This window comes from Neovison vison, chromosome 3 (assembly GCF_020171115.1).
Source record: "Neovison vison isolate M4711 chromosome 3, ASM_NN_V1, whole genome shotgun sequence".
Lineage (NCBI taxonomy): Eukaryota > Metazoa > Chordata > Mammalia > Carnivora > Mustelidae > Neogale > Neogale vison.
Genome location: NC_058093.1, coordinates 40,975,332 through 40,996,736, shown reverse-complemented (window position 1 = coordinate 40,996,736; position 21,405 = coordinate 40,975,332). Strand labels below are relative to the sequence as shown.

Below are 21,405 nucleotides of genomic sequence, written 5' to 3'. Positions count from 1 at the left end.
ACAGCCACCCAAAGACAGAGGCATTAAAGGGAAGTAGGTAACCATGAGCTGGGGAATTCCTGGGGTCACCAGACACTGGATAGGCAAGCAAGGGGTCTCCCCTAGGACCTCTGGAGGAAGTACAGCCCTGCTGACACCTTGATTTTTGGACTTCCAGCCTCCAGAATTGTTGGAGAATAAATTTCTGTTGTTTTAAGCTACCAAGTTGGTATTGATTTGTTATGGCAGCTCTGGGAAACTAATGCAATGACTTAGATTATCTGAGTTTTCCTCAACCTGCCTTACCTCCCTGCAAAGCTGTGCCCCATGCTATCTCCTCTGGCACATCCCTGAGAAAACATGTGCATGTGTGCACACACACACACACACACACACACACACACACCCCTCTGCTAACTTACATCTTTGTCTCAGCCTTTCCCCAGGAACCCAATGAGCATCTAGAAATGGGCTGGACTCCATCATTTATCAAGACCCGCACAGAGCTGGGGTTGGCAGCAGGCAGTCGGAGCCCTGCAGGGTGACTGCTGTCCTCACCTTCCCCATAGAGGGGCTGTGGAAAGCCAGGTTCCTTCAACTTCTGGGGTGAGAACTGAATCCCTTCAAAGGACTGAAACATCAAAGGAGGAAAAGGGCCAGCAGGCAGCGTCTGTACGCTCTCTATGAAGAGAACAAAGAGCTGGTCTCCAGAGCCCAGAGGGTCCACCATGGGCCTCTCCGTCTGGAGCCCTTCCTGGACTGCACCCCAACTGGCTCACTGAGACAAAAATTCTCCCGGGAAGGCTTGTTTCAGGGTGAACATGAGGAAGATGACCTCTTCATAATTAGATGATTCATACAGACACCCAAACTGGGGTGACCCATCGGGGCCACTACCCATGCTCTGGAGGTCTGAGTAAGCGCAGCTGCCCTTTGCCAGGAGAGCGGGCTCCGACCAGGTATCGGGGCCTGGGAGTCCCTTGTGGAGGTACACACCCAGATCAGCTCTCTGCTGCGGGTTGGTCGGGTGAGTGTAGAGCAGCCATTTGTCTGAGGCTCCTGAGCCTGCATGGGGGTTGGGAAAACTGACGATGCTCCCATGGCAGCCATGGGGAGGCTCCACAAGCTTCTTCACAGGTTGGGCCTCCTTGAAGTCGAGTCCCTCATTGGTACTCTCGGCCTGGACCCTGGCTCCAAGCGGGCTTCTGGCATTCAGATACACCACCCTCTGCTTTGTACCCCCAACTTCAGCCACTTGGCACTCTAGGGTGTCCTGGGCCACAAAGTTCCCTCTCTTCCATGTGTGCCCCTGGTCATGGCTGATGAAGCAGAAGGCAAACGGGGAAGGCCTCTGGAGGGACTGAAGGATCCGGTAAGCATAGGCAGGCACCACCAGACTCCGGGTGTCATTCTGCAACTGCAGACAGTGGCCTGGACCCACCGCAAAAGTGGCCCATTCCTTGTGGGCTGCACCGATGGCGGTGTCAGTGAGGTCTCTGGCAGGGCTCCAGGACTGCCCATGGTCCATGCTGGTGACCTGGCACAGCCGTGTCATGTTGACCTTGGTGTGGAGCTGATGGTGCTCGGACACCTGCCCGGGGACAGCAATGAAGAAGAGGAAGAGGGTTCCTGTCTTCTCATCATACAAGGGACTTGGGTTCATGGACCGGTGGCCCTCCAGCTGGGCTTGAGCCACCACTTCCTGAGCGTGCCACTGAATGTGAGGGGACAGAAAGGAGGAGAACAACTTTGAAATGGCCGATGCCAGGGCGCCTGGGTGGCTCAGTGGGTTAAAGCCTCTACCTTTGGCTCAGATCTTGATCCCAGGGTCCTGAGATCGAGCCCCGCATCGGGCTCTCTGCTCAGCAGGGAGCCTGCCTCCACCTCTCTCTCTGCCTGCCTCTCTGCCTACTCGTGATCTCTGTCTGTCAAATAAATAAATAAAATCTTAAAAAAAAAAAAAAAAAAGAAATGGCCAATCCATTGCCATGACCAGGAACTGGGTGTGTAGGAGGAAAGTGTTGTATCTCAGAGGGTAAAAATCAAAGGTCACTGAAAAGAGCTCTCCAGACAGCACTCATTCATCTGCACAATGCCTCCACTGAGCAGCAGGAGCCAGGGCCCCCCTCACTCCCTCTATGGCAGTGCCCTCTTCATTTGAAGAGCAACACACATTACAGGGCACCTGGCATGGGCTAGACCCCAGTGTGCAAAGATGATTCAGACATAAGCCATTCCCAGCTTCATCCCTTGACCTACCAGTCCAGTCCAGCTTCGCGTTCTTGACAAATAAAGCCCTGGAGTAATTACAACTGTTTCACCAGTGCAGGGCAGAAGAGGACCATCACCTCCTGTTTCTACACATCAGAGTCTATTAATGCAGCCAGGGAAGGGCAGCACCATAGCACCAAGGACTCACACTGAGCTTCCACAGTCCCTAGTCTGAGTCATATACACTGAGGCTCTGGAGTCTATCCCCATCCATTAACAGCTCTCTACCGATGGATGATCCTAGGAGTAGGTAACTGTGCTGAGTACATGATGTCTGTTGTCTCATCTAATGCTAACCCCTAACTCCTGGGGGACAGGTCTTACTAATTCCATCTCACACCTGGAGAATGAGAGGCTTAGATGGGGTCGATAAGTTGCCCAACACTCTACCCTGGGAAGTGCTGGAACCAGGACTTGACCCCAAGTTCATCTGCTTCAAACCCCATCCTCCAGATAGCTACTGTATAATAATGACCACAAGGTAATGATAATAATAACATTAAGCCCTTCATATGTGATAAGCCAGCCTTGGATGTCTTCATCAAAATTAACTACTTGGTCTGCATGCTGGAAACTCAAGACACCATCACTCTGACCTTCACCCTGCTCCCCAGGTTAATTTTACTAAAAGGATACAATCCCCCCTTCCCCAGTTAGGTAATACTAAATTCCCCTCCCTTAGGTTTTCAGGGATATAGGAAGTTTTCCAAACATTAGTTTCCTGTTCGACTTGTCCCTTCATGCAATAAAGCAGATGTCGCCATGACAACGGGACTTGTTCACAGTGATCCCATGTGAAATCTAGGTGATCACCTAGGGACACTTTCTCTGCGTGATCCCTGATAGGTCTCTGGGTCCCTCTTGGGATTCAGTGTATCTCATCCCTCTGTTCTCCAGGCCTCAGCCATTTAAGGATGGAATGGTCCCTGTGCTACTCCCAGGAGCACTTGTAGCCTCACCCTACCTTACCTGGACATGGTGGGTGGATGCATCATAGCTTCCTCTTCGCAGGACAATCAGCTCCGCGTGCTCATCCTTCTTGCTCATCCGCTTTTCCACAAAGGCCAGTAGTGTCTTGTGCTGAGGCAGGTAGAGCAGAGCGGGAATTCTGTAGGCATGGGTTCCGGACTGGAACATTATCTCTTTCTGCAGGACAGGGAAGGATGCCATGGGGCTTGGGGGTGGGCACAGGATAAGAACATGAGTCTCTTGCAGTCACATCCTGGGATGGGGCCACAGCCATCCTCCCAGGCAGGTGCTGCTCACCCCATGGGCAAGCCACCCAGTGTTGGGGTGGCCTGTCTTCTCGCCGCATGCGGTTCACCCCCTATGATTACATTCCAAGAGCCTGTCTACCAATTGTGTGCACACCTCCCAGGGATTCTGGCAGAAATCTGTCCATGAGACATCAGAGAGAAGGTATTTGGAAAGGAGTATTTTGTGCCGTATTCTTATTATAAATTAACAAACCTTCTTATGACAGATTTGCCATAACCTTCAACTGCTTTTTCCCAACCCAAATCATCAATCAAATGCTTAGACTTGGGTAGGAAGGGACACCTTGGATGTCTTCATCAGGAAGACCAGGACCATCAACTGCCTTCGGCTCAGGTCATGATCCCGGAGTTGCCGGATCGTGTCCCCCATCGGGCTCCCAGCTCCACGGGGAGTCTCCTTCTCCCTCTGACCTTCTCCTCGCTCATGCTCTCTCTCACTGCCTCTCTCTCAAATAAATAAATAAAAATAAAATCTTTTAAAAAACAAAAAAAAACTTGGGTAGGAAAGGAGTGCTTGCTGAGCAGTGCTCTGCTGTTGTCCAGCTGCCAGAAAAATGACACATGAGAGGGTTTGGGTTTTGTTTTGTTTTGTTTTGTTTTTAAATAACTGCAAAGCCCTAGAAATTTGCCTTAGAAAAAAGAAAAAAAAGGTAGGGGGAAAAAAAAAGCCTTGATTCTCAAGGCTCTCCTCTCCAGGCTGCTTAGAGCTAAGGCCCAGCTGCACCCACCCTGTGGGCTCCACCCCTGGGGCAGTGAGGGGACATTGGGGATGGAAGAGAGGAACTCCTGGCAGCTCATGCGGGCTGGGAGGGTCTTCTGGACGTGTAAGAAAATAAAAAGGGCACCTGGGTGGCTCAGCTGGCTAAGCTACTGCCTTCAGCTCAGGTCACGATCCCAGAGTCCTGGGATCAAGTCCTGCATCGGGCTCCCAGCTCCATGGGGAGTCTGCTTCTCCCTCTGACCTTCTCACCTCTCATGCTCTCACTGCCTCTCTCTCAAATAAATAAATAAAATCTTAAAAAAAAAAAAAAAAGAAAAGAAAAAATAAATATTTGACCAACAAGGGCAGAGAGAGCTGGAGAAGACTTGGGAACTGTGGATGACAGTGGTCTCCGTGCTGGGCCACCTGGTTCCCACTGCAGGGAGTGCTAGCCGCACACGAGGAGGGACAGGAAGGGCTGCCATCTGAAAAGCACCAAGACTCTGGCTCTCTAGTCCTACCTGGGACACTCTCCAGGGCTGGCCCAGCTCCAGAGCTCCTGTGGGCTCAGCTGAGTCTTCCCAGAGACCCCCTCTGCCCACTCCTACCACCCTCTGCTCCCTTCCATGGAGCTGACCCCAGGGCACACTACCATCAATCTCCTGTCCTGGTTCCCGACCCCGGTTCCTGGGGACCCCCGCCTGCAACACGCTTTCAGGGAGGGGAAGTGGGAAGTGGAGTGAGCAGTAAGAACCACACCTCTCCTCTGTATCCCCTTCCTCCTCCTTGCATCTCTTCCTACCATGGATATGTATTACCTACTTAAAACTTAATTTAACATTTCGGAGACATTGTGCAATCTATCAGTATTCTATGCAATGCATAACGAGTATTATTGTTAGGCCAATCTGACAAAACACAGCTAAGAAGGGCTGCACAGGGTAAAAATGTGTGATTGCCTCAATCTGAGTGAAGGAACTAAGTCTTCGTGGCAAGATATGGACCCGCTGGCTGGACACGAAGAACGCAGAGGTTTGCGGACATAAGGGCAGCAAGGTTGAAATTTTGTTATGAAATGAAGATGGGAAAGAATCAAGTATGATTACAAATAAAAATGAAATAAGGGAAGAGGCCATTTAACAGTGTTCCCTAGAAAACGGTTCAAGGGTTTATTTAAGCTCGTGGGTATTTATCTAGGAGCGGAGTTCCTGGGTCACATGGTACTTCCAAGTTTAACTTTTTGAGCTGCTGCTAGACTTGTTTTCTCCATCAGTGGCAACATGTTACATTCTTGCCAGCCCCGTTGTAGAAAGGTTCCAATCTCTCAGTGACAGCACTGCCAGTTGTGTCTTTTTGATAACAGCGGTCCTACCAGGTGTCAAGTGTTATCTCAGTGGGGTTTTGACTTGCATTTCCAGAAGACTAACTGGCAGTTGGAGGCGGATGTTAGCCTGGAGGCAATGGGAAGGTTTCACATTTGTTTAGGCAAGGGAGTGATGGTTTTTTAATGTATTTTTTTTGGAAGTCCCTCTTCTGGCTCCAGGGAAGTAGGGGGGGGCGCGTAGGGGTAGCAAAGACAGAATAATTGAAAGAGGACCCAGGCTCTTAGAAATGGGGAACCAAGGGGGCGCCTGGGTGGCTCTGTGAGTTAAAGCCTCTGCCTCTGTCATGATCCCAGGGTCCTGGGAGGGTCCTGGGAGGGTCCTGGGAGGGTCCTGGGAGGGTCCTGGGAGCGTCCTGGGAAGGTCCTGGGAGGGTCCTGGGATGGAGCCCCGAGGTCGGGCTCTCTTCTCAGCGGAGAGCCTCCTTCCCCCTCTCTCTCTGCCTGCATCTTTGCCTACTTGTGGTCTGTGTGTCAAATAAATAAATAAAATCTTAAAAAAAAAAAAAAAAAAGGAAAGAAAGCAATGGGGAAACAGGGGAGCCTGGGTGGCTCAGTGGGTTAAAGCCTCTACCTTAGGCTCAGGTCATGATCCCAGCATCCTGGGATTGAGCCCCGCACCTGGGATCAAGCCCTGCATTGGGCTCCCCGGGGGAGCCTGCTTCCTCCTGTCTGCCTGCCTCTCTTCCTACTTGTGATCTCTGTTTGTTAAATAAATAAAATCTTAAAAAAAAAAAAAAAGAAAGAAAGAAATGGGGAAACAGCAAAATTAATTGAATGTGGAGGGCAAATTAGGGAGGAGCTGGAAATGCCCAGTTTAAAGGATTCTTTCTGAATTGATTTCCAGAGCGTCTGTGGCTGGTCTCCAGATTCTTTCCCGAGACCCTGCTCTCCTCTGGGGTGCGGGCAAACGTGGTCATTCATACAGCAAATGTTTATTACGTTCCTCCCTTGTGCCCTGCCTTGTTCTAGACAGTCGGGATGCTTTGTAAATAAATGAAAGATCCCTGGACTTGGGGAGTTTGTGTTCTATTTAAGTTTATGGTCGCATACCAAACAATGCTCACTAGGACCTGGACCTATCTGAGCGCTTGATAGGGACAGTCTTATTTGACCTCGCAAATGCCCTGCCCTCTGAAAACCCGTGGGGCTGAGAGCCGGGGCCCTGGGGAAGAGAAGCCGGCATTCAGGGGGAGGCCATGGACACGTGCTAACCCAGACCCACAGGGGCGGCTTGTCTAAGTATTTGTCACATGTGTATGCAGGGCAAACACGGGCACAGGAGGGCAGATGCAGAGGAAGAGGAACCCCTAGTGAGCTCGAGGACTCCTTTCTAATCTCAGCAACTTAGCACCAGCCCAGACTGGGCTGCCAGGTGACAACACCGTCCCTGACTGTCTTCGTGATCATCACAACCGACACTTACATGGCCTTTATGAAGGGCCAGCCCTCTTCTACTGTATCTCTAAAGGTTTTTTGTAAATTGCATTTATACATTTTGATGTTTACAATACAAATTACAAATACACATTCATTTAATATCCACGACACCCCCACAAAAGAGGCACTGTTTTTAGCCCATGGTACCGATGAGGCAACTGAGTTCACGAACCCTTACGTATCAGAGTTGGGACTCAAGGCACCTTCTATCTCCCTGCGTACTGACTCTGGGACGAGTTCTGGGAAATGCCATCTTCCCGCACCTTGTTACATTTCTGGTAGTCCTTGAGCACCTCGTGCAGGTGGCTGCTCCGTCTGCACCCAGGCCCGCCTCCCACCGTGACAGTGGCTTGAGACCAACACAGGAGGAAGAAAACTGAGTTAGGAGTCCAAAAGTTAGATTCTAGTCCCAAGTCCCCTCTTTATGGGTCTTCAGGCAGGAACCCACATCCCTGGTTTCTATCTCCTCACCAAGCAAGCAGGGAGCTGTAGGGGGTGACCGTGTAGGCACCTGTCTCCAGTGCGGGGTGACCCCGTTGGGGAGGGGTGGGCAGGGGCCTCAGTGCAAGCCCACCTTGGGCGCCGGCATCCAGGTGTTCTCCCGTGTGACGCTGTCAGGTTGAACCGTGAGAGGCCACCCTTACGTTGGTCAAAAATGTCTTAATAGCCACAACTTCAGACGGTCCCCTCAGGCGACAAGCAGCTGGTCTTGCGGGGCCCGGGCCCAGAGCGAAGTGTTTTCCACAAGGAAGCTCACTTCTCCCACCCCAGTGCACGAGGCTGGCTGGCCTGCTGCCATCTCAGAGGTATGGAAACTGAGAAGTAGGTCAGGGAGACAGGAGGTGACTGCCTTGAGTGGATGGTGGAAGTGGGTTGGTGTGAGGCTGGAGCTACCACATTCCAGAACCCCCAACCCTCACCACTGGGTTCTCCTGTTGCAGGACCCACAGCTAAGACTCAGATCGGAAAGGAGGGGAAGAGGCACACCTGGCAGTTTTCTGAGAGAACTAGCCCTTGCTCTTGGGGTTAGTTTTAGGTGGAACATTGGCCTGTTCGGTACCATGTTGAAATGCCACCTCTCCAAAGAGCAGCCCAGCAAGCATGCAAGCCTGAAGCTTAGCCAGCTTCTTTTCCCAGGAAAACCCTATTTCCAATGGGCTCAACCACTCAGTTTGTGGCCAGGGCTTTGCGGGGATTGCTACCCCAGGGTGAGAGGAGCTATCTTGATCCCCTACCAGTACAGGACCACGGACCTGCCTCCGGGAAGTTCAGACCAGCAATAACGTGAGAGCAGAATGAGTATTTTTCCTGAGCGACCGACCGGAACCTTCTCCACATCTTTCCCCATCCGGCAGGTACTCTGGGCACCCCAAGAAAAGATTGGGTGCCCTGTCACCCTTTTTAGAACCACGAGGTCTAAGACATTCCCAATATCGCCCCATCGCTTCATAATTACCTCGTACAGAAGAGCTCTTGTTCCTGTTAACAAGCTGGTCAATTCCAAAAGAAGAAGTTCGTCACGGAGAGTGATCCCAGAGGGATCCTGGCACCCGGGGCAGGGGGCGGGGAGTCAGGGTACGTGGCAGAGGCAGTGGGAACCTGCCACTTCCTGACGGCGCACGGGAGAAGAATGAGGCACAAACAAACCAGCTGCAAGACGCTGCTGCCCTGAACAACTCCTCAGTCCCGCTTTAATTAGATATTAGACAGTAATCAAAGAAGAGTGAAGAAGGCTAAAGCATTAATCATATGCTTGTCGATAAACAAGAAGGAAGGCAAGATACGTCTAGTCAAGCATTATGAAGTTTATAGTTGAGCAAGCACATTCAAAGGACTTATCTAATTAGCTACAGGTGCTCTGGAGGGGGGGTAGATTATGGAAAAATGAAGCAGGCGGGGTTCCGCCCTAAGCGAGCCGGGCATCCCCAGCTGCTCGGCTTCAAGGCTGTATATCGTCCTCTCCCCCAGAGGCCTGTTGCCAGTCTGTGTTTTTCTTGAGGCTCTATCTAAATGTGCTTGGTAACTAGTAAAATTTCCCATGGGTTATATTATAAGTAATACATTGTTCTGAGGGACAGTTACAGGAACCCAGCTTCTGGAAGAAAACTGGGGCTCCTGCATTCCTCTGGGCTAGCCTTGGGTCCCAGGGCCCTCCTCCATCACTCCAGCGTCTAAACACCTCTCAGGGAGGCCCTGAATTCCGCCACCCACTCATCTGCCAACGTGCTCCAGGGCGAGGCCGGTGTACAAGCCCAGCCTTGGCTCAGTTAGGATGCTGGTACTCATTAACCGGGAGGAAGTCTCTCCAGCTCTCTGTACAGTCATAGTGATTCAGAATGAGCAATGGGCAGCTTGAGTCAAGCCTGCTTCTCAAATGGATGCATCAAGCAAAAGATGTGCAGGGCAGGGAACAAGATTCCGGGGGCCTGGGGCAATCCAGAAGTGGAGGGAGGAAGGGAAGGAGAGCAAGGGCAAGGGCGAGAGTCATGCCGGACTCAGCTCCTTTCCTGGCTCTGCCGGGACCAGCTGGGAAAGGAGGGCCACTCTCTTGATCTCTCAGACCCCAGTTTCCTCCTCTGAAAAAATGGGAGAAAAAAATATCACAGTAGACTCCAAGCTGCAGGAGAGCAGAGACCCTCCGTCTCATCTGCTCCTACAACCAGTATCAAGAGTGATTTCTGGTGCCTCACTGGCGCTCCATCAATGCTCAACAGTTGAGTGAATAGGTAAGACTGCCTTCTCAGGCAGAAGCAATGCCGTGAAGATCACACAAGAGAATCCCATAGAAATCTCTCAACTCAGCCTCTGGCATGTGGCAGGGACTCAGTAGATGCTCATACCTGGCAAAGAGCCCTTTTCTTCTGCATCTACCAGAACCAGACCTAAGGCTCCATTTAGGCCAGAGTTTGTTCTCAGGAGGATAAGACACTGTCTGGCACATATCCAGAAAATACAGAGCTTCCTTGACTTTTGGTGGGGTTATATCCTGACAAACACATCATAGGTTAAAAATATCATAAGTTGAAAAGGTATTTAATACCTCTAACCTACTGAACATCGTAGCTGGGCCTAGCCCACCGTGTATGCACTCCGAATGCTGGCATTAGCCTTCAGGTTGGGCAAATCATCTAACACAAAGCCCATTTTATAATAAACAGTTGATCATCTCATGGAATGAACTGAATACTGTGCTGAAAGTGACAGACAGACTGGCCGTTGGGACACGGAAGGGTTGTCTGTGGATCTGGTGTTGACCCTGGGAGCTGCTGTGGATCCCAAGAGAGGACAGACTGAGCAGTGCTAGCCTGGGACAAGATCCAAGTTCCCAAGTCTGTAGATGGTTTTTACTGAATGTGTACTGCTCTCACACCCTCTTAATGCTGAAAAATCGCAAGTTGAACCACGGTAAATTGGGGACCCTCCCCTCCCCGTCACCGCAGTCCACCACCAGACAGTGTGGGTGAAGCTGCATGAGCTGGAAAGATCAAAAGGCAGTCCGATTCAGCTGAAAGTGCCCTTCCTGTCATCGTCTAAGACCACGGAGTAGGGAGGCCTTCCTCATTCGTTCCCTTTCCCTCAGCTGGACAAAGTCCTTTCAAAGGACCTTCAGCTCCAGACTGATCAGATCTGGTAGCTAAGAGGCAGGTATAGATGTGCCTTGGCACCTCTGTCCCCAGGGTCTCTTGAGCTGCCTCCCAGTGGAGTGTCCCCTGGATGGTTGGTTCTAAGTTCCCTGTCCTGCTCTGGTCTAGAGCCCTCTCACTGTTCTCAGAGAGACGGTCACAGTCAGCCCTTGACAGACTTTTTTCTGAAAGCCCCACCGGAAGGCCAGCCCACGTGAAAGGCCTGGTTAACTCGGCCCCCCAGCTCTGACCCACACCCCCTGGTGGGAGGTTTGGGAATTACCTTGAAGCTGATAACCTTGACTAAACTCTTCCTGTCTTCTAGGTAACTCACTGGGTCACAGAAAAGGTTTCCAAAAGCAGGTCCCCTAGGGCCCCCTGGGTGGCACAGTTGGTTAGGTGTCCAACTCTCGGTGTTGGTTCCATTGAGGGGGGTGTCTCAGGGTCATGAGGCTGAGCCCCGCATGAGGCTCCAAACTCCATGTGAAGTTTGCTCAAGACTCTCCCTCTCCCTCTGTCCCATCCCCCAGCTCTTGTGAGCACTTGCTCTCTCTCTCTTTCTCAAATAAATAAATAAATCTTTTAAAAAAATAAGGTGAGCTAAGTGTAGCGGTAGTGGCTGGTTAAAGAAATTGTGAGCCATCCATAAAATGGGATATTAGGCACCAATTAATTAAAATCATGTTTCAAAGATTAGATAATATGCAAGAAAATGCTGGGATGGTTTGAAGTTTAGAAAGTAGGATACATGATGGCACACAAGGTAGGATCCCACTTTCGTAAATGTGTATATTATACACTCAAGAATCTATGTAAAAATCGGGGCACCTGGGTGGCTCAGTTGGTTGAGTGGCTGCCTTTGGCTTAGGTCATGATCCTGGAGTAGCAGGATTGAGTCCTGCATCCGGCTCCCGGCTCCACGGGAAGTCAGCGTCTCCTCTCTCATGCTCTCTTTCACTGTCTCTCTCAAATTTAAAAAAAAAAAAAAAAAAAAACCTATATAAAAATAAACAAAAATTAGGGGCATCAGGGTGGTTCAGTTGGTTAAGTAACTGCATTTGGCTCAGGTCATGATCCTGAGGTCCTGGGGTCGAGCCCCCTGTCAGGCTCCCTGCTCCTCAGGGAGCCTGCCTCTCCCTCTCCCTCTGCCTGCCCCTCCCCCTTTTTGTGTTCTCTCTCTCTCTCTCTCTGTCAAATAAATAAAATATTTTTTAAAATTAAAATAAAAAATTAAAAAATAAACAAAAATTATATCAAAATATGCATTGCTACATGCCCAAAACTTAGCACAGTGTATAGAACAAAATTAATTAATTTAAATTAATTCTATTTTATTATTATTTTTTAGAGAGAAAGCATGAAAGGTGGGGGTTAGGCAGAGGGAGAGGGAGAAAGAAAATCCCAGGCAGGTTCCATGCTCAATGCAGAGCCCTGTGCAGGACTCAATCTCACAACCCTGCGACTGACCTGAGCTGAAACCAAGAGTCCAACACTTAACCAACTGAGTCACCCAAGTGCCTCAGGAGAGAGAAAAAAATTTTAATGTTTATTTACTTATTCAGGGGAGGGAGGGCAGAGGGAGAGTCCCAAACAGACTCGGTGCTGAGCGAGGAGCCTGACTCAGGGGCTCTATCCCACCACCCCGAGATTAGGACCTGAGTGTAAACCAAGAGGCAGAGGCTCAGCCGACTAAGCCACCCAGGTGCCCCAGGGAGAAAGAATCTTAAGCAGACTCCACACTGATTGCAGAGCCCAGCGCAGGGCTCAGTCTCATGTCCCTGAGATCACCACCTGAGCTGAAACCAAGAGTCAGAAGCTTAACCACAGACTGTGCCACCCAGACCCCCCAATTTTTTTTTAAAGATTTTATTTATTCATTTGACAGAGAGAAATCACAAGTAAATCTCTTCTACCCCAGGCAGGCAGAGAGAGAGAGAGAGAGAGAGGGAAGCAGGCTCCCCGCTGAGCAGAGAGCCCGATGCGGAACTCGATCCCAGGACCCTGAGATCATGACCCAAGCCGAAGGCAGCGGCTTAACCCACTGAGCCACCCAGGCGCCCCAGACCCCCCAATTTTAATTAATTTTAGCTAGTGTGATTACAAGTGATATTTACTGACTTCTTTGTATTCTTCTAGGTGCACATGAATATTATTAGTTTAAAAGGTATTATTTTAAAAATAATAGTAATACAATGAAAGGCTTTAAAATGTGGCTTAAGGGTACCTATTAACTCTATCCTGGCCAGATCACTGAAATACAGGGAAATATGGTTTCAATAGGGCCTAAAAAGCTTATAGAAATGGTCTTGAGTCAGCATGCAAATTTAACTTATATTTGACTCCAAGGGATCCATTGGTTAACTCTTCAGAAGTACTCATTGAATATCCATACTAACTTGGGGAGGAGATGGAGAGAGATCATAGATGGGTTCCCAGAACTCCAAGAGTTGAGTATTTCCATGGGGTAGAGGTGGGGTGAGTAAGAAGGGGAAACACAAATGACTTTTAGTACAGTGAAAATACTCTGTAATATACCATAATAATGTATAATCATTATATCTTTACCCAAACCCACCAGGAGTGACCATCCCATGTAAATTATGGACTTTGGATGATAATGATCTATCGACGTAGGTTTTTTTTTTTTGTAACAAGCATCGCACTCTGGTGGAGGATGTTGATGGTGGGGGAGGCTGTGCATGGGTTGGGGCAGGGAGTAAATGATAAACCTCTGTACCTTCCTCTCAGTTTTGTTATGAATCTAAAACTACTCTAAAAAATAAAGTGTTAATTTTAAAACTTAGTTTCCTATCCTTGTTTCATATATTTTACTACTTTACCTAAGCACTGGAAACAGACTTTTTTTTTTTTAAAGATTTTATTTATTTATTTGACAGAGAGAAATCACAAGTAGATGGAGAGGCAGGCAGAGAGAGAGAGGGGGAAGCAGGCTCCCTGCTGAGCAGAGAGCCCGATGCGGGACTTGATCCCAGGACCCTGAGATCATGACCTGAGCCAAAGGCAGCGGCTTAACCCACTGAGCCACCCAGGCGCCCCCAGACTTTTTTTTTTAATGTCTTTTTATATTATCCTATGTTTCTATCTCCCCGTATGTCAACTCCCCCATTTTTGCGGGATGCTTTTCTTCATGTTGTACTTCCTCAAATGTTTTGATTTGTAATACTAATGTTTTAATCATTTACATTCATGTATATCCTTCATATCTGTCTTCCCCAAATGTTTTATAATTTCTGTGTGTGAGCTCATCCTCATTGGAATAAACTTTAGGGTTTGGTGGTGGAGATGCCCTGAGTAGAGCCCCAGATGGTGGACCCTCCATAGTTGTTTCTACCTCAAGCTTAAAAGTCCACAGTTTCTCAACTTTTCCCCTCAATTTCTATCTTAGAGTTTCTGTGCTTCATGAGCAGCAAATTTTGGAGCCCATGTACAAACCAGCTTGTTCTCTATTTTCTTACTGGTGATTCTGCTTCTGCCCATTGCCTGGGACACTTGTTTCACTTCTGAGCCTTTTAATTCCTCTCCAAACTTCCTGCTGTGTTCAGGTCCAAACTTTTTATTCCTGTTGCCCCATTGCTGTGAACTTAAACTTATCCTCTGGCCATGTGCGTATAATCCCTAATAAACTAGCTCACCAGGGTAGGTATAGAATTATGGCATCCTGGAGATTTTCCTGTCTTCTTTTAAGATCAAATATGTATATTTGATATATATATAACAAATATATATATACTATATATCTTCCTATAACAAAATACCATAGGCTGGCAGGCTTATAAGCAACAGAAATATTTTTCTCACAGTTGGGGAGGCTGGAAGTTCAAGATCATGGCACTGGCAGATTCACTGGGGAGAGCTCTCTACCTGGCTCGTTGATGGCCATAGTGGAAGGGCAAGTCTCTTTTACATAAGACTCTATAGGTCCCTCATAGGCAGAATCCTCATGATCTAATCATCTTCCACAGATCCCCTCCTCCTAATACCATCATTTTAGGGGTTAATTTTCAACATACAAATTTTGAGGGATACAAACATCCAGTCCATGGCCATCAGTATCATCCCAGAATAGTCTCACAGCAGAGCAGTAGATGGTCATTAAAGAGTGCAGGACTCCAATGTGTGCAGAATTGGAAAACTATCAAGACAACACAGAACAGTGTATACATGCTGCGACCCCATCTGAGGAAAATACAGGGCTGTGTATGTGTTTATGGGTGTGTGTGCGGCCATGTGTGTGTGAGACAGAGAGAGAGAGAAGTTAGGTACAGAGAGAACATTTCTAGACCAATACTCATGAAACTGTTCACAGAGGTTATATAAAATGTTTTTGAGCAAGAAAGTGACAAGATCAAGGCTGTTAGCAGACTCACATGGCATACTGAGTGGGATGGAGTGGGAAGGACTGGAAGCAATTGAGCCAGGAGACCTGTTCAGAGGCCGTTGCGCTAGTCAGGGTAAGAGCTGCCGGAGGGCTATTCCAAAGCAGTGAGATAGAGTGGAGGAGGAAAAAAGAAATTAGATTCAGCTTTGAGATACTCCCAATGGCACACCCGGGGCCTAGCACGGTATCTATACCTACCAGGTGCTTACCAAAGCTATGAAATAAATGGTCTCCCATATGGGAGATTTGACCATTCCTCTCCCAAGATATCCACTGGCCACCTCAAGGTGTAAATCCCACAGACCTCGTCAACTCTCTTCAGAGCTCACTCATTCAGTCCTGGGGTCAGGAGAGGGGGTTTATAGGCAGGTATGGCTGGGGCCCACATTTCCCTTGTTTTCCTCTGGCCCTGCCCATCCAGAAGCATGGAACCTGTTCTGCTCCGCCCCTGTTCCCACTCCACCAGGCAGGCACTCTACCAGCAGTCTCCTTTACCGCAGGCACAGCTCTGAGCTGGGTACTGGGCTTATGTGGCAGGAGAGGTGTCTCCAAAAAGCTTCGGGCCCACTTCCTTTGGGAACTAAGGGAAGACAAGAAAATTGCTAAAGAGGAAGGGGGAATGCATGCCAAGAAAATCAGCTATAACCCTACACACACGCATTCGTGCACACGCACACACGCATGTCCCAACTAACATGACACTTTGCACTCAGGGCTTGCTTAAAGTATGGGTTTTACATGAGTGCCACAAAGAAAGGAGAGTGAGCAGGAGGAAAAGGAGTTGCAGAAGCGTAACGTATGAGGACCAATTGAAGGGAAGGTGCTCCTGAAGAACCGCTCATTCGGCAGACCCTCCCTGCAACACCTGTATCTATGGAAGCTCAATGGGGAGCCTTTGGTGGTGGGGGACAAGGAGGGCAAGTGGGAATAACTGTATTTATTTTGGTATATTCTGAGCCTAATATGGGGTCTGGCTTATAATGTCCTGCTCAAAAGTTTGTTAAATGAATGAAGGGATGTTTCGATGGATGATAGGAAGGATGGTTGGTTGGTTGGATGGATGGATGGATGGATGGATGGATGGACAGATGGATGGATAGATGGATAGTTGGTTGGTTGGATGGATGGATGACAGATGAATAAAAGACTACTTCCACCTGGCTTTCAGAGGCAAAACTGAAATCAGTGTTTTGTGGCAATCAGGTGGCTGTGGTATATAGTTCTTCAGAGATGGCCCTCAGCAATCCCTACATCCTGGCATTCATGCCTTTATGTGATCCCTTAGCTTTGAGTGTAGGCCATACCTGATGACTTTCTCCCAGCAAGCTGAAGGAACAAAAGAGATGGGCTATTACTTTTGTGAATAAACTACAAAAGATGATGTCCATCTTCCTGGTGACAAGGTGTCACAGTAGAGAGGCCCATGTGGTGGCCAACAGTCAGAGAGGGGGTGAGGCCCTCAGTCCAACAGCCCACAAGGAACTGAATGATGTCAAGAACCTCATAAGCATGGAAAGAGACCCTGGATTACAGCCCATGTGAGACCCTGAACAGAGAACCCATTGAAGCCATGCCCCAATTCCTGACCCACAAAAACTGTGAGATGGTAAATGCATGCTCTTTCAAGTTACCACATCTGGTCTTAATTTGTGGCCAGCAAGAGAGAGAGCCAATACAATGGCTGATTTGAGTTTATAAAAATGGGAACATTCTGGTAATTAAACTTGGCAAATAGTGGTAGTGGTTAAGAACCCAGGTTCTGATACCAATTGGCCTAGTTTGAATCCTGGATCCCCAGTATACTAGCTGTGTGACCTTGGGCAAGATGGTCAACTTCTCTGAGCCTCTCTTCCTGTATTCTTAAAATGAGTATAATCCTCTGCTCATAGAGATTACATAGGATTACATAAAGTGCTTAAATAAAGTGCTTAGCCCAGTACCTGCCACCAAATAGAAGGTGGCTGTTAACAATAATAATGATCATAGTAGGGGCGCCTGGGTGGCTCAGTGGGTTAAAGCCTCTGCCTTTGGCTCAGGTCGTGATCCCGGGGTCCTGGGATCGAGCCCCACGTGGGGCTCTCTGCTCAGCGGGGAGCCTGCTTCCCTTCCTCTCTCTCTGCCTGCCTCTCTGCCTACTTGTGATCTCTGTCTGTCAAAGAAACAAATAAAATCTTTAAAAAAAAAAATAATGATCATAGTAACAGAGCAGACTCCCTCACAAAGCAGCCGGGGTCGCACACCTGCAAGTGACCAAGTTGAGGCATGATGGCAAGGTGTGAGGAGTAAATGGAGCCCTAGAGGAGCTCAAGCCCGTTCCCAAGTCTCAGAATCAGGTGCTGTGCGGCTGCCTGGCTGGTGCAGAGGGGCGAGGGGTCAGATGTGCCAAGGGAAGGTGGGCGCTACCTTGCCGCAGGGCGTGGTAACAGCTGTTTCCGGCCTTGCCCGTGGGTAGCTCCTTCACTCCTGCATGGCCTCTGGGTCAGGTGTGTGCAGCTTCCTCCCAGTCTGGCCCACAGGGCCCAGGAAGGTAAACACCCAGGCAGGAAGTGATTGTCATGGGCATGGGGCCAGCTCTGGGCTGAGACGGGTCTGAAGGTCAGGAAAGCTTCCCCGGGAGCCTTTTCTGGGAGAGGACAAAGCGCTGGCTGGAGGCTCCCTGGGACGGAGTGGAGGGTGTGCAGATCTTGCTGGGGACACGGCAACCTGCTCAGGGGAGCTCTGAACGGGACAAAGGACAGGAGAAGAGCCATCGTCCGGGGGGGCCCAACCCCCAGGAGCACCTCACTGGCAGGTGAGCAGTTTTGGTATTCTTAATGAAACAAGATGAAGTAAGAGATGAAACGGGGGTTGCAGCCGGATTGGAAAGACTCCAGGCAGGTGTGTGGCGGGGAAGGAGGCCACCATGCGTCCACTCATTGAGAAAGAGTCCCAGGAGAGAATTTCACTGTGGAGACCTGAGTCTAGTCGTGGCTTCACCATTCCCTGCCAGGACTCAGTTTCCCCATCTGTGCAGTGGGGTAATGATCCCATCCAGGCCCCTCTCCTGTCATAACTATGGGGAGCAGTGAGATTGCACCCAGGATTGGCTACGTCATTGGCAGGGCCCCATGCAAACTAAACAAGTGAGGCCCTTTGTTTGAAATTGGTTAAGAATTTTAAGAAAGTAGAATTTCAAAAGTATTAAGAATGGAACAGCAGAGCGTTAAACCAAGCGAGGGGCCCTTCTGCATGTGGAGTTCTGGGTGACCACATAGGTCACCTGCCCATGGCTCGACCCATAATGAAAACTGTGTGTGTAAACTGTGACATGCCAAACAAACGGTGATCACTATGTGTCACGATCCCAATCTCCACGTCAGGAAGCACACTGGGGGCCCAGATGTCTCAGCCCTAGAGGAACAGGCCACCGCAGAGCTGCCCCCTCCTGCTGCCCCTGAGGCTCAGCGTCCCATCTCAAAAGCACAAAAGGCCTGCCCCCTCGGAACCTTCCAGACGAGTACACCTGCCTGGCATCAAGACAAAGCCTGGTGTGACTCACACATGGGGGACGTGCTACTCGTGGATGTGGTGGGCAGGCTCTTCTTTTCTATTTTGATTTAAAACTTGAGTGTTCGAAAAACAAAAACAAAAACAAAAAAAAACTTGAGTGTTCGTACAGTCACCGGCAAAGCAAAAGTAGGACTTGGGATTCCTGGATTTGTGACCATTCTGTCATGTTCTGCCAATGACCCACCCGGTTTTGCCTTTTGGAAAAATGCTCAGGTTAAGGCAGTAAGACTGTTGGTGGGAGTGTCCCAAGCCTGTCAACACCTCTGTCCTCTGTTCTACTCAGAGTTTCTCTTCCGTGTTCACTCCCGCGCCTTCTCCAGTGCCCTTGGCCTCACACAGCCTGGTACCAGTAGGAACCAGCATCTCCATGGCTGTCTTAAGCTTTCTGGGAAATCAGACAACAGATAATCTCCCCAACCACACTCTCAACCCCACCACTTCCTGGAGTCCAAAGTGTCAGGGCTTGCAAATCCCTCCCTTAGAGAGACCCCCACGGGAAAGGCACAGTGACAGCAAGGCAGTGGGAGGCAGGGGCCAGAGATGGAGGGAAACAATTGCTTAAAGAACTCCTCCTTTCCTGTGGGAGGCCCCTCTGGTCTCAGGGGTGCAGCCCAGGGGCCTTCCACCAGTGGACAGACCAGCCCAGAGGCTCAGAGGAGGTGTGTTCTAACAGCCCACTGCGAGCCTACCAGCTCAACTCCAAATATCGCCTACCTCATGGCCCTTTCTCCACCTCCATGGGGGGGGGGCACAGAATCCCCTCCTTGCTCCAAGGATGGTTATGGACTGTGGGACCAAGAGGCATTTTGGTGGGTTGAGCCACAGGGCACTATCTCTGAGCCTCCCACCCATTGCTTTCCAGAGCTCCCCCAGGGCGTCTCAGGGAGCTGCGGAGGCAGAGCAGCCTGGGCCTCAGGAGGAATTATTTTTCTCCTCCCCTTGGGTTCACCTTCCCCCATGTTTGGAGCTGTAGTCTTTTGGATGCAGAGGAAACACCCATAGGAAGACTGGCAGTCTGCACCCCTTTCCCTGGCTGGCAGCAGTCCTTGCTTGAGTGTCCCTGGGAGACCCCCTGGGTCAGGGCAGAAGACTGAGCACTAAAGAAGGGGTGTGCGTCTGGAACATTTCTTAGTGGGTTTCTTTGGGAGAAGAGCTCAGGTAGCAAAATAAGAACCTGGGTGTCTGGGAACCTAAGTCAGGCCGTGGCCTTGCCTCTGGGATGGGGAAGGGGGAGCGGGGATCATCAAAGGGGCATCAAGGAGGCCTGCGTGGAGGAAGTGGCCTTTGAGCTGAGCATCATTAAGCGGTCTTACATCACTTAATTGCTTACAAGAGGAGAAGAACTAATGGGTATTGCTTTACGTTTCATAAAGCAAGGCTCTCTAACTTGAAAATAAGGTAGTGTTTTCACGCTTACCCTATTTGAATGATCCAAGTCCTTTGAAGAGCACACTTTGGCAGAAAGCGCATTTTCAGGTGAGGTGGGAGCCCCGCAGGGGACAGAAGAGGCAGAGGTATGGACCAGGCGAAGCATGAGGCCCGTATAAAGGCTGATGATGGGATGGGTTTGCTGGAGCAGAAGGAAGGGAGAGGGTGGTGGCCTGCAGCCCGTGATGCCTAGACCCCAAAGCCTCCTGGAGATCCCAGTGGAGGTCTGTATTGCCAACCCGCCTCTCGGGAAACTCACCCCACACTCCTGCACTCCAGCACTCGCTGTCTTTGCCACAGTTACCTTCACTTTGGGCTGGAGGTTCATGCCCCAGCTCCAGCGGCTCCCATGGCTAGAAGCTCCGCCCATTTATTATCCAGATCTTTGATGAGTTTAAAAATGGGGTGCTGACTCATTATTATTTAATGAGTACGTTTCCTCCAGAGACCAACCCTCTAGAACAGGCTCTCCAGAGAACAAGCAGCTTGGATGATGCCTTCCAAGGCTCAGAGACGCTTGGGAGCCTCTGGGGCAGGGACCAGCAGGGAGAAGGGAGGAAGGAAAGCTGGCCTGAGGACCTTGACCACCAGGTCTTGTCTGGAAGCGGTCTTTCCCTGACGTTGACTCGGGAAGCACTGTTCAATCCCAAGTATAAGTTCATCCAACCTTCTTGTGTCAGGGTTTCAGTCCATCACCGCGCTGAGTTCCTGGCTGGTCGACTCCTTTGCACCTCGTCTAGCCAGTCAGTGTTGGCTGCACACCTGCCCTGGGCCAGCAGTGGTAAGATGTGATGAGAAGGAGAAACTTCTGCCCCTTTCCCAAGGCCCCTCGTTCCCTCTGCCCCCCATATGGCTGTCCAAATAGGAAGGTTAGGAAAATCCAATTTCTCACTCATAGCTGATTCACTTGACATCCATGAGCCCAAACAGATTCCCATGAAATCCCACTAATGGGACAAAAAACTTTCAAGTATTTTAACTTTATAAAACCCTGACATAATGAGCTTTATTTTCCATGATGCTCTATAGACCTAAGTCCACACATGAAAATGAGTGTATCTATCTATAAAGATACATATATCTTTTTTGCTCTCATCTGTGTGACAAAACATTTCTTGGTGGATTCTTATGCTGGAGGAAAGCCTTCTTTTCTCTTAGTTCCTTTTTAGGAAGTCAGCTTTTGAACTTTAAAACGATTGTAAGGTTTTCTGTTTCTGGAGTGAAAAAGCATCTGGCACACAGACAATTTTTCTTGGTGCCTGAGATATCAGAGCTGCTCCCGGGAACGTGCTTTCCATGGGGTTCTGGCCTCTTTGGAACCCGTTCAGAGTCAAGATCAAAGTCACTCGCAGTTTGCG

General features: G+C 49.5%; 1 protein-coding gene across 3 annotated transcripts in view; it reads right to left on the bottom strand.

Moving 5' to 3' along the window:
• Window positions 1-725: 725 nt before the first annotated feature.
• NEU2 (neuraminidase 2) overlaps window positions 726-21,405 on the bottom strand; it is a 77,635-nt gene continuing 56,955 nt past the window's right edge. For 2 of the 3 annotated variants that reach the window (XM_044241871.1, XM_044241872.1), the window contains exons 3-4: window positions 3,220-3,424; window positions 726-1,693 (exon numbers count right to left, since the gene is read on the bottom strand). In XM_044241871.1, coding sequence (XP_044097806.1) covers window positions 755-1,693; window positions 3,220-3,420 — 1,140 coding nt within the window. In that variant the 5' untranslated portion in view covers window positions 3,421-3,424 and the 3' untranslated portion in view covers window positions 726-754. Of the gene's footprint in view, window positions 1,694-3,219; window positions 3,425-8,504; window positions 8,587-21,405 lie in introns of those variants that run through there. The other variant, XM_044241870.1, reaches the window with a different exon arrangement.